Source organism: Leuciscus leuciscus (assembly GCF_965113295.1).
Source record: "Leuciscus leuciscus genome assembly, chromosome: 8".
Taxonomy (NCBI): Eukaryota; Metazoa; Chordata; class Actinopteri; order Cypriniformes; family Leuciscidae; genus Leuciscus; species Leuciscus leuciscus.
The window spans coordinates 39,253,769-39,267,865 of NC_138732.1; the positions used below are offsets into that span (position 1 = coordinate 39,253,769).

A 14,097-nucleotide genomic window follows, 5' to 3' on the forward strand; every position below is an offset into this window, starting at 1 on the left:
CAGAGTTATTATTTGAATCACTAATGATGAGTGAATGGTATTGTAGCCAGGAACACCATTTCTTTGGTTTGGGAAGGTTATATAAAATGAACCTGGGAGCTGACAGCACTCTCAACTCTTAAGTGGATCAGGTTTGCGTTTATTATTCCACAACTCTTTTGCATAAAAGGAAGGTATTAATGCTGGCGCTGTAATGAAACCGTCTCCTTACATAAGCTCTTTTGTAGTGTCATTGGTGCACTGAAAGCACAGAGATAACACTGCTTCCATAATGTGAAGTGGCACACGTCTCACATGATACACTATCTGGAGGACTTGTGATGTTTCAGACAAGCGGGTGGAATGTGATTTTAGTTTCACATATGGATGGGTTTGACAGAGTCTGCTGGAATGAAAACCACTGGTCTTTCATCACTGTTGGACAAGTCTCGTTCACTTCTTCCATTTATAATGAGTCTGTTCAAAAGTCCATGCATTTCACTGTTCAAAGCGCCATGTATTTGTTATTTTGTTCTTTTTATATTTATTACATTGTGTTTTGCGTATATTTATTTGTAATGTTTTTGCAATGTCTGATTAGAAAGATATCTTTACATGAGTTTAAATGAAAATGATTAGATGAAAAACAAACATGTATTTACAAAATATTTAAATCAATTTCATTTACTTTAAGAAACAATAGTTTGAGTGATGACCATGTGACCATTTTTTTTTTTTTTTGGCATATACGATAAAACTCCATATGGTTGAGTTGGTCCATCAAAATTCCATATGGTTGAGAGACATATCTAGAGGCCAGAATATTTTAGTTTTGCACAGTCACTCACATTTGCTTCAGAAACTGAAAATAAGGTAACACTTATTTTGATGATCCCCTTTAGACATTCTATTAACTATAAGTAACTTTGCAACTACATTTTAACTACCAGTCATTTGAGTATTAATAGACTGTCTGCTTATTATCTGCTTACACTATATTTTGAAAATCCCTCAACAGAGATTCCACTATACTGTAAGTAACTTTGCAAGTACATCAACATATTCTACAAACCCTTACCCCATCAGTCTACTAATACTCAACTAATACTTTGAGAGTTAGTTGACATGTAGGCACAACATTACTTAGTCAACATCAATTCTAAAGGGGATCATCTACAGTAAATAAAGTGTAAAGTTTTTTTTTTTTTTAAGGGTTTACTGTATAACTGTCCAAATCTGTCTTTCTTATTGGTTGACGTGCTCTCTTGTCCTGCCCTTTTCACTGATTTTCATCAATATTTTGATATTAAATTAATTTTTAATATAAAATTACATTGCATGTTGTGTTTGAAAGCACAGCAAATGGCTGTATCAACTTACACATGAAGAGATCATTTACATATAGAAGGCCTTAAAGGCAAAGCAGCAAATAATGCCTCATTTAATTCAAATAAAAGAAATCTCGCCAAATAACACTTGCTGAGAGCCATTCATACAGGACATAAAACCAGCTGGGCAAAGTGCAACAGAACAGTTGAATGAACAGTTAAAAGAAGCGTTTTATCTTGACATGCATCTTAAAAGTGCAGCACTCATGGCGTGATATGCTGAAGAACAGAAAGATGCGACACGGCAGCCAGACATCAGTTTGCGTGTGTTCAGCACAATGACCAACAATTAAAAAACATTTGAATTATTGGCATTCATGTATGTATCCTACCTGGGCTACCTGAGACAGATTGACAAATATAGTGATAGACTTCAAAAAACACTTTTTTGCTTTTATTCAGAGCTTTACCGATCTACCATAATAATATAATAAGTCAGCAGCCATGTCACCCTGTAGCCCAAGACCGGTTGCCCACTGAAGCTAAGCAGGGCTGAGCCTGGTTAGTACCTGGATGGGAGACCTCCTGAGAAAAACCAGGTTGCTGCTGGAAGAGGTGTTAGTGAGGCCAGCAGGGGGCGCTCACCCTGTGGTCTGTGTGGGTCCTAATGCCCCAGTATAGTGACGGGGACACTATACTGTCAAAGAGCACCGTCCTTCGGATGAGACGTTAAACCGAGGTCCTGACTCTCTGTGGTCATTAAAAATCCCCCGGCATCCTGGCCAAATTTGCCCCTTGGCCTCTGTCCATCATGGCCTCCTAATCATCCTCATATACTGATTGGCCTCATCACTGTCTCTCCTCTCCACCAGTAAGCTGGTGTGTGGTGAGCGTTCTGGCGCAATATGGCTGCCGTCGCATCATCCAAGTGGATGCTGCACATTGGTGGTGGTTGAGGAGATTCCCCCCTTCTATGTAAAGCGCTTTGAGTGCCGAGAAAAGCGCTATATAAATGTAATGAATTATTATTATTATTATAATGTTTTTGAATTATCTTAAATTTTGTGTTGTTTTTTTTTCTGCAAATATTGATTTTTACTTTATTTATTTTATTTATTTTATTTATTTTATTTATTTTATTTATTTTATTTATTTTATTTATTTGATCATTTGAATAATTCATAATTTAATGACAGCCCAACAATACATATAAAGTAAATCTCAGAGAGGTGGAAATTAATAATAAATGGGGTTTATAAACTCTTAATTTTATTGAATGGGCCTCTGTTTTTTTTTAATAGACATTTTAATACATATCGATTTCAAAAACAATGATTTCCTTCCTTAGTTTCCTATTGTGTGTGGAGGAAGTTGATTAGTATGTAACCTGAGTGAAGTATAACCTCATAATCCAAATGCTGATGAGTTTCTTCAGCGCCTTGAGCGTCTCCTCTAATGGCCTAAGGGGGTAAAAAGAGTGGAAAGATTAAAAGTTTGGAGTAATACCAGGTTGGTGAAACGGATGAAGGCATGTTAATTGGAAAACATTTTGTTTTTGGCAATCTGGAAATGTTGGATGTGTATAGAAATCCAACCTGAAAAAAAAAAAAAATTCCCACTTCAGCCTATTTCCTGATGCAGGAGGCAGCGTGCTCAGTTTTATTTGAGCTGCCGGGCTATCAAATACCCTTTCTTTTGCTCGCATGCTGCATCACACAAACAAAATGGTGAACATAATTGCGTAATGAATCTTAAAGTACTCTGCCAAGCGTTAACTAGCTCTTAGTACAAGCAAGCTACAACGTGATTACAGCGCATTTCATTTCAGCCATAATAACATTTCATTACCACACAATCCCAAATCAAAACCTCAGTTTACATGAGAGATGATGCTGCCACCCCAAAGAAATAACAGACATAAAGAAAACTGTGCTCACGTTCTAGATAGCATTTGAAAGTTTGCAATATGTCCCCTGATGTGAGGGCACAAAATTCCTTTTGACAGCTATGAAATACAGTAAACCCTCGCCCGCTGCGAGCAAGTATTTATCTATAAAGCCTCACATTTTGATGCCACGAATGTTTAAAAGTGATGACAAGCTTTCTTTTTTTATACCTTGAACAAAATATAATTTCATGCTGGATTAACTGTATTGACCAGCTGGAGGGCAAAATAATTTATGTGCATGCGTCACCGGGTAGTAAGTTCTCCATTAGGTCATCTCTATTTGTGCTGGGTGTGAGTATGAATGGGACTTTTTTTGGTCCCCATGAGGAAAGCAGCTTATAAATCAGACTAAATGATGATAATTAAATTTTGAAAATGTAAAAATGAAGAAAGTTGTGATTAGGGGTAGGGTTAGTTTGGGGATAGGATGTACAGTTTATACAGTATGAAAACCCAACGTGTGTGTGTGTGTGTGTGTGTGTGTGTGTGTGTGTGTGTGTGTGTGTGTGTGTGTGTGTGTGAGCATGCGTACATTAGAATGATGTAAATATGTCCATGTTACACTTCATCCCAAAACCAAAAGAAAAATAACTCTCATATTTTCATGATGGTTAAGCACTCCAAATGTGACCAGATTTTTGGCTATTTAATTTGAGTATATATAAAAAAAAATATATATATATACAGTATATATGTATATTTTCTACTTTTCCTCACTGAGAGGCACTACTGCTCAAACCTCATTGTTACAACGCGGACTGTTGAGCAGACGCGTCTCAAGCCTATTAGTGATCCAACGCTGCATACTCTTAAAGGTTACGTCCGTGGATCACGGCTGAACGCGTCTTCTCCACACTCACTTATAAACAAACATTTTTTATTTTTTTTCGCCTATCGTGCGTCTACTCTACACCCCTACCACTAAAAAAAAAACAAAAAAACCTCATAGTTACAACGCGGACTGTTGAGCAGACGCGTCTCAAGCCTATTAGTGATCCAACGCTGCATACTCTTAAAGGTTACGTCCGTGGATCACGGCTGAACGCGTCTTCTCCACACTCACTTACAAACAAACAAACTTATAATATAAATTAGTATTAATATTGATAGCATCACTGGTAGCTTCGTTGCTAACTCACTGTCCATCTGTTAAAATGGCGAATATATCAGATGTAAGTAGTCTACCGTTTGGTGCAGGTGAGGACACATTTGAGCTGCACGCACTGCAGTCTGAGCTGGAAGCTGTTGAGAAACAGATCCACAACCTTTTATTGAGACAGGCCGAGCTGAGAGACCGGTGTTTGGCTCTTGAAACATCACGCGCCGATGCACACAAATCAGTGTTTAACGTTACTAACCCGCTGACTCCGACCGCGTCTACTCCGTGCGTTCCTCAGCATCGGTCGCAATCAGCCATGGTCTCGTTCACTCCGGCTCCAACACGCCACCACGAAGCATGGGTGGTTCCGCAGCGGAAGACGCGAGTCAGGTTTAGACCAAGACTTTCTCCGACCCTCCCGGTTTTCGAGTTTACATTTACATTTACATTTAGTCATTTAGCAGACGCCCTTATCCAAAGCGACTTACAAATTAGGACTAAATTCAGCGAGTCATCATAAAGAGGCAAAAGCAACAACAACGCAGGAAGTGCTCAAAATACGAAGTTCAGGTATTATTCAGAGTAGCATAAGCCTGATAAGTGATGTTTCAAAGGGAAAGGAATTATTTTATTTTATTTTTTTTTAATTTTTTTTATAAGGTTAAGTGCTCACGGAAGAGATTGGTTTTCAGCTGTTTTTTGAATGTTGTCAGGGATTCTGCATTCCGGATGAGGGTGGGGAGAGCGTTCCACCAGCATGGAACTGTAAATGAGAATGTTCTGGAAAGTGATTTTGTGGCTTTCTGTGATGGAACCACGAGACGTCGCTCGTTGACCGATCTTAGGTGTCTGGTAGGGATGTAGACTCGTAGGAGTGAGTGAAAGTAGGAGGGAGCTGAGCCTGTGATAGTTCTGTAAGCAAGCGTCAGTGCCTTGAACTTGATGCGAGCAGCTAGAGGTAGCCAGTGCAGAGAGATGAACAGAGGAGTGACGTGGGCCCTCTTGGGCTCGTTGAAGACAAGACGAGCTGCAGCATTCTGGATCATCTGTAGGGGTTTGGTCGCACATGCTGGGAGTCCAGCCAGAAGGGCATTGCAGTAGTCAAGCCTAGAGATGACCAGGGCCTGGACGATAAGTTGTGTTGCATGCTCAGTTAGGAAAGGCCTGATCTTCCTGATGTTGTGCAGTGCAAACCTGCATGATCGAGCTGTCTTTGAAATGTGATCTGTGAAGGTCAGCTGGTCATCAAACGTTACTCCAAGATTTCTGACCGATCTTGATGGGGTGATTAATGATGACTCTAGCTGGATGGTGAAGTCGTGCTGTAGAGATGGATTGGCAGGGAGGACGAGAAGCTCAGTCTTTGCCAGGTTGAGCTGCAGGTGATGTTCCTTCATCCATGTGGAGATGTCCGCCAGACAGCTTGAGACCCGTGCAGCTACTGTGGGATCATCTGGTTGAAAGGACAGGAAGAGCTGTGTGTCATCAGCATAGCAGTGGTAGGAAAAACCGTGTGCCTGTATGATGTGTCCCAGTGATGTGGTGTAGATGGAGAAGAGGAGGGGACCAAGAACTGAACCCTGGGGAACCCCTGTGGTCAGCTGATGTGCTCTGGATACCTCGCCTCTCCATGCGACCTTGAAGGACCTACCTGTGAGATAGGACTCAAACCAGTGGAGTGAAGTTCTTGTGATGCCCAGTGATGAGAGGGTGGACAGAAGGATCTGATGATTCACCATGTCGAAGGCAGCAGACAGATCCAGGAGAATGAGGACTGAAGATTTGGAAGCAGCTTTTGCGATCCGTAGGGCTTCTGTGACTGACAGTAATGCAGTCTCAGTTGAATGTCCTTTCTTGAAGCCAGATTGGTTGACATCCAGCTGGTTGTTTAGAGACAAGAAGGATGTTAGTTGGTTGAAGACAGCTCTTTCAAGTGTCTTCGCAATGAATGGTAGGAGAGAGATAGGTCTGTAATTCTCTACCAATGATGTGTTTAGCGTTGGTTTTTTGAGCAGTGGAGTAACCCGAGCCTGCTTGAATGCTGTAGGGAAGGTGCCAGTGTGGAGGGATGAGTTGATGATGTGTGTGAGTGATGGTAGAAGTGTGGGAGAGATGGCTTGTAGAAGGTGTGAGGGGATGGGGTCAAGCGTGCAGGTGGTAGGGTGACTGGAGAGGAGAAGTGTAGATACTTCTTCCTCGGTTAGCGGAGAAAAGGAGGACAGAGGGGTATTGGCTGTGGAAGGGGTCGGTCTGGGTTCCTGTGTGTGTGGAGCTGAGAACTGACTGCTGATAGCTGTTGTTTTGTTGGTGAAGAAGGTCGCTAAATCGTCAGCAGTTAAGGAGGAGGCGGGAGGTGGTGGAGGTGGACAGAGGAGAGAGTTGAATGTCTTGAAGAGTAATCGTGTGTTGGAGGAGCTGTTGATCTTGTTGTGGAAGTATGAAGATTTTGCAGCATGAACATCAACAGAAAAGGAGGAGAGGAGAGATTGATACATACTCAGGTCAGATGCGTCTTTTGATTTGTGCCATTTCCTCTCCGCTGCCCTGAGTTCGGTCCGGTGTTCCCGAAGAACCTCAGATAACCAGGGGTTAGAGGGAGTAGTGCGTGCTGGCCTGGAGGAGAGAGGGCAGATAATGTCTAGAGAAGAGATTAGAGTGGAGCATAAGGTGTCCGTTGCGGTATTCACATCCAGAGATGAGAATTGTGAGGGTGGGGGAAGAGAGGATGACACGGCAGAGGAGAGATGGGAGGGGGAAAGTGAGCGCAGGTTTCGTCTGAAAGTGACTGGTGGTGGGGGTGGGGGTGCAGGGGTAGAGAGTTGTAGACTGAAAGTAATGAGGAAATGATCTGAAACGTGGAGAGGTGTCACCAGGATGTTTTCTGTGGTGCAGTTGCGTGTGTAAACCAGGTCCAGTTGGTTGCCTGATTTGTGAGTAGCTGTGGTGATAAGTCGTTTGAGATCGAAGGAGTCTAGGAGAGAGGTGAAGTCTGTTGCATGTGGCTTTTCGAGATGAATGTTGAAGTCACCGAAGACTAGAAGTGGGGTGCCGTCCTCAGGGAAAGTGGACAGCAGCACATCCAGCTCATCTACAAAGTTACCCAGCTGACCTGGGGGGCGATAAATGACTACAATATGGATTTTAATGGGAGTTGTAAGTGTAATAGCATGATATTCAAATGAGTTGTTGTTGCATAGAGAAGAGAGCGTGGAGTATTTGCAATTGTTAGAAACGAGAAGCCCTGTACCCCCACCTCTCCCAGACTGGCGAGGGGAGTGGGAGAAGGAGAAATTGCTAGAGAGAGCAGCAGGGGTTGCTGAGTCTTCTGGACGAATCCAGGTCTCAGTCAGCCCCAAGATACTAAGAGTAGAATGAGATGCAAAGGCTGGAATGAAGTCAGCTTTATTGACTGCTGACTGACAATTCCATAGACCCACGGAAAGAGAGAGAGGAGTATGTGAGGATGTGAGGATGGGACGCAGATTGGCAATATTGCGCTGTCTATTACGCGTGATGAAAGGACGTTGCCGAGAGATCACAGGAATGTATTGAAAGCACATGTTGATTAAGGTAAACAATAAGATAAGTAGAGGGAAGAAAAAGGGAAGAGGAGATACGTAAGTGCCTTTCTGGAGTCCTTGCTCGGTGGAGTCGCGCAGGTAGAGTCGCTGGTCTTTTCCCGAGTCGGTCTTACCACGAGGAGGCTGAACACGAGAGCTGAACGCTTCCGCTGACGCTTCCGCGACAGCGCGCAAATTACACAGATATACGGATAATGCTTTCACCGCTTGAGTGAGTACAGCTGTTTCGGTCGGGCAATTAAGTGTAAATAACGCGAAAATGTGGCAATTCCAACCTGCTAGGAGCAAAGGCTTAAGTGCAAATGTAACAATAATTTTAATTTTCACTCGCGGCTGTTGTTAATTGTGCCAACGCGTCTCTCCAAAATACAGAATTATGTGAAGTTAAAAATACAAAGTAACAATAGGATCGAAGATAGGCTTACCTTGACTAAAAACAACAATGAAATAACAGGGTGAACAGAGTATTCTGGCAAAAACACTTGCGCGTTCTAGCTGTGCCTCTAGTATGCTTGTCGCTGGTCCTGCTGGAATGATCTGAAATGTCTCTATTTAAAGCTATTCTTACAGATGCTGTTTCGGTCGGGCAATTAAGTGTAAATAACGCGAAAATGTGGCAATTCCAACCTGCTAGGAGCAAAGGCTTAAGTGCAAATGTAACAATAATTTTAATTTTCACTCGCGGCTGTTGTTAATTGTGCCAACGCGTCTCTCTAAAATACAGAATTATGTGAAGTTAAAAATACAAAGTAACAATAGGATCGAAGATAGGCTTACCTTGACTAAAAACAACAATGAAATAACAGGGTGAACAGAGTATTCTGGCAAAAACACTTGCGCGTTCTAGCTGTGCCTCTAGTATGCTTGTCGCTGGTCCTGCTGGAATGATCTGAAATGTCTCTATTTAAAGCTATTCTTACAGATGCTGTTTCGGTCGGGCAATTAAGTGTAAATAACGCGAAAATGTGGCAATTCCAACCTTGACTAAAAACAACAATGAAATAACAGGGTGAACAGAGTATTCTGGCAAAAACACTTGCGCGTTCTAGCTGTGCCTCTAGTATGCTTGTCGCTGGTCCTCGTTATCGTGGCTCCCTTGTCGTGGAGTTATCCACACAAAACCGCTTCTCCCCTCTACGCGAAACAGAACACGATGCTGTGATCATCGGCGATTCCATCGTTCGGCACGTACACGCTACGTTAGGTAAAAGTAAGGTGCACAGTCACTGCTTTCCTGGTGCTCGTGTTTCTGAAATCGCTGCTCGCGTTCCCGAGATCCTGAACGGTGACGAGCGCGTCGGAACTGTGGTCCTGCACGCGGGAGTGAACGACATCAGGCTGCGCCAGACGGAGATTCTGAAGAAAGACTTCAGGAATCTATTCGATACGGTACGCAGCACATCGCCTGAAACAACGATCATTGTGATCAAGGCTTACACCCAAGCAAATTCCGAGCGGCTCTTCTGTCAGATAACATCTCCAAAATGTTAAATACCCTTTGACTAGTAACCAAAAGTCCAAATCATAGTCTCTGCTGCACCAATTCAACTGATATAAATACTAGTGTAGAACATTGCATAGAAACGGTGTCTATTCCTCGTTTAGTGAGATCAAATAATAAATCTAATGCAGGATCTAGGAAAAATCTAATTGTTATTAAAACAGAAAATGTTGCTATTAGTAAACAAAAACTATTTCTAAAGCTAGGTCTTCTAAACATTAGATCACTCACACCTAAGGCAGTTATTGTAAATGAAATAGTCACAGATAATAGCTTCGATGTACTTTGCCTTACTGAAACCTGGCTTAAACCAAATGATTATTTCGGTATTAATGAGTCTACGATTAACTCCTCCTGGATACTGTTATAAGCATGAGCCCCGTCTGATTGGTCGTGGCGGAGGTGTTGCAACCATTTATAGAGATATTCTAAATGTTACTCAGAAAACGGGTTATAAGTTTATTTCATTTGAAGTACTTGTACTAAATGTTACGCTCTTAGATGTTAGAAAAACATCACTATTATCTCTAGCCTTGGCTACCGTATATAGACCGCCAGGTCCTTACGCTGATTTCCTAAAAGAGTTTGCAGATTTTCTCTCAGACCTATTAGTCAATGTCGATAAAGCATTAATTGTTGGAGATTTTAACATACACGTAGATAATCCAAATGATGCGTTAGGAGCTGTGTTTACAGATTTATTAAATTCATTTGGGGTCAAGCAAAACGTCACCGGACCAACACATCGTCTTAATCATACACTCGATTTAATTATATCACATGGAACCGATCCAACCGATATAGATATCATTCCACAAAGTGATGAAGTCACTGATCACTACATGGTAACTTGCATATTACGTACTGCTGTAATATGTCATGCGGCGTCGCGTTATCAACCAGGCAGAACAATCCTCCCATCCACCATAGATAATTTCTCAAATTGCTTATCTAATTTGTCTCAGCTGCTGCCTGAACCCAAACAAACAGATGAACTAGAAGAACTAACTAGCACTATGAGCACCATTCTCTCTAGAACATTGGATGTGGTTGCACCTATTAAATTAAAAAAGGTCAGAGAGAAAAATAAAGCACCATGGTATAACAATACTACGCATGTTTTAAAGAGAGAAACCCGTATTTTAGAGCGTAAATGGAAACAAACTAATTTAGAGGTCTTTAGAATCACGTGGAAAGACAGTATGTCACGTTATAAAAAGGCCCTAAAAGCGGCCAGGGCTGAGCACCTCCACAAACTAATAGAAAACAACCAAAATAATCCAAGGTTTTTATTTAACACCGTGGCTAAACTAACAAATAAACAGACGTCACCCGAACAAAATATCCCGTTACAGTTCAGTAGTAATGATTTCATGAACTTCTTCACTGAGAAAATAGAAAGCATCAGAACCACAATTGTAAACGTTCAATCTTCAATCGCGCCTTATAATTCAGCTTCAATTATCACCCCGCAAGAACAATTACAGTGCTTTACAACTATAGAACAAAAAGAGTTAAATAAACTTATCACTTCATCTAAAACAACAACATGTTTATTAGATCCTATACCAACTAAACTACTGAAAGAAGTGTTACCTGTAGTGGAAGAGCCTCTCCTCAATATTATTAACTCGTCTTTATCTCTAGGTCATGTTCCAAGAACATTTAAACTGGCAGTTATAAAACCTCTCATTAAGAAACCACAATTAGATCATAATAATCTAGCAAATTATAGACCCATTTCAAATCTTCCATTTATGTCTAAAATATTAGAAAAAGTGGTGTCCGCTCAACTGGGCTCTTTCTTGCAACAAAATGATATCTATGAAAAGTTTCAGTCTGGATTCAGACCGTATCATAGCACTGAAACTGCGCTCGTTAAAATCACAAATGATTTACTTTTAGCTTCGGACCAAGGCTGTATCTCAATACTAGTTTTACTTGATCTTAGTGCTGCGTTCGATACTATAGATCACACAATACTCTTGGATCGACTACAAAATTATACTGGTGTTCAAGGACAAGCACTAAGCTGGTTCAAATCATACCTATCTGACCGCTACCATTTTGTCTATTTAAATGGAGAAAAATCGATCATAACTCCAGTAAACTATGGAGTGCCGCAGGGATCTGTGTTAGGCCCTCTGTTATTTTCAATATATATGATGCCACTTGGAAATATTATAAGGAAACATGGAATTAGTTTCCATTGTTATGCTGATGACACTCAAATATATATTTCATCAAGGCCGGATGAAAACGCTAAATTTTCCAAATTGACAGAGTGTGTTAAAGATATAAAAGATTGGATGACGCGTAATTTTCTTTTATTAAATCCAGACAAGACAGAGGTAATACTTATCGGTTCAAAAAACCGCCCACAAAACCTCGCACAATACAACTTTAACATCATAGGATGTCCAGTTACTTTATCCGCTACAGTAAAAGACCTGGGTGTTATACTCGATTGCAACCTGTCTTTTGAAAATCATATTTCATATGTTACAAAAACAGCCTTTTTCCACCTTAGAAACATTGCTAAGCTACGTAATATGCTATCAGTTTCTGATGCAGAAAAGTTAGTTCATGCATTCATGACCTCGAGACTGGATTACTGTAATGCCTTATTAGCTGGTTGTCCTGCATCCTCAATAAACAAGCTACAGTTAGTCCAAAATGACGCCGCTAGAGTTCTTACGGGATCAAGAAAATATGATCATATAACACCGATTTTATCATCACTGCATTGGTTACCTATAAAGTTCCGTATTAATTACAAGGTATTGCTACTGACTTATAAAGCCCTAAACGGCTTAGCTCCTGTCTATTTAACGGATCTTCTGTCGCCCTACAATCCATCGCGCTCTTTAAGATCACTAAATTCAAGGCTTTTGGTCATACCTAGGATATTCAGAACCACCAAAGGAGGGAGAGCATTTTCACATTTGGCTCCAAAACTCTGGAATAGTCTTCCTGATACTGTTCGTTGCTCAGACTCGCTCTCCCAGTTTAAAACTAGATTAAAGTTGCATCTCTTCAGCCAGGCATTCATATAATCCCACAGTTCAAACTACAATCCGGCCTCTAGCTCATAAATGCCAGAGGAGAACTGGCCCCCGACTGAGCCTGGGTTCTCCCAAGGTTTTTTTTTTTCTCCATTAGGTCACCTGATGGAGTTTTAGGACACCATTAGGTCACTTGATGGAGTTTTTCGGTTCCTTGCCACTGTTGCCTTTGGCTTGCTCAGTTGGGGATATTTTGGGGATATTTAATTTAATTTTATCAATCAATAAATTCCTCTTGAAACAAACTTTGTTGTATTATTTAAATTTAATACTGTGAAGCTGCTTTGATACAATCTGTATTGTGAAAAGCGCTATACAAATAAACTTGACTTGACTATATAAAAAATCTAAAAATAGAAATAAAATATTAAAGCAGTACAACCAATGTTACTTTGTTATATAAATAATGTTTTCACATTACAATAATGGAAATTGGTACTACGGTGCCTTGCGAAACACTGTAGAATAAACAAATAAAAAAAGCATTTTAGCATAAGGTTGCAACATGCAGCCTTATGCTAAAATGTTTTATTTTATTTATTTTTTTATTGAAAATAATCTTGACTTTTTCTACCCCCTTTTCCTACCACAATGACCATTTGGAGTTCCCAAAGACACAGATAGTGATCAACGCCTGTAGGCCAATATGTTTGCACTTTGGGGGTCTATGAACCTGGGGGTCTATGAATTGTCACACCTTTAGTACGGTGGGGGAAGTGTAATTATCTGATTGGTCAGTTTGAACGTCTCACATTTGGGTTTTAGTCACATGGTCAGGGAAAGGACAAAAGAAGATTGTAACTGTTGCTCTGTCTCTTTTGATGCTCTGGCTCTCTTATTCTCTGGGTCCCTTTATTGGGGCTCTCTCTCTTTACCTCCTCCTTCCTCTCTCTCTCTCTCTCTCTCTCTCTCTCTCTCTCTCTCTCTCTCTCTCTCTCTCTCTCTCTCTATGGTAACATTTGATCATATATGCTGGGTACAATTAATACTATAAGTTATCATCATCTCATACATCTATTTTGTAACTATTTTAAGTGTAACCATAACCATATTTTGTCATTAAACCTTTTCAATTACAACTAATGTGCTAACTGGTTTTGATTTGGTATTGACTTTGAAGTGCTACCTATTACAGTACAATATTGTCACTCTCTATAGCAACGCTCTCCCACATATTAAGCTATTGTAACTGTGCTTATGTCCGTCGTTGGTATAAGTGGCAGTGGGTGGAATAGACAAGAAATGTGCAGTTTTCTACCATCTTGCTAATAACTTTTCTTTAGTCATTCGGCAGTCTTGCAGCTTGAACCACTGCAGGAATCCACCCTTACATCAGTCTACAGTCATACTCCATACTGACAAAGCAAACGTTCCCTGAGAGGAAACGAGATGCTGCGTTATAACATTAAAAGCTATGGGAATGCCCCTGCGTGACCGGTGTCTGAAGCATGTGTGAAAACACGCAGCCCTATGACATCACAAGGAGCGCCCGTGAGTTTAAAAGGGTGCTTGCCTTAGACGTCATCAGTTTATTCTCTGAAGGAGATGAGTAGACATGAATGAAGCATGGTAATATGATGCATCGTTCTCAGGGAA

General features: G+C 40.9%; 1 protein-coding gene across 1 annotated transcript in view; it reads right to left on the reverse strand.

Moving 5' to 3' along the window:
• Window positions 1–4,782: 4,782 nt before the first annotated feature.
• Window positions 4,783–14,097, reverse strand: part of LOC309505031 (uncharacterized protein) — a 109,439-nt gene continuing 100,124 nt past the window's right edge. Inside the window, exon 2 of the mRNA XM_082178395.1 lies at window positions 4,783–5,807. Coding sequence (XP_082034521.1) covers window positions 5,008–5,807 — 800 coding nt within the window. The 3' untranslated portion in view covers window positions 4,783–5,007. The remainder of the gene's footprint in view (window positions 5,808–14,097) is intronic.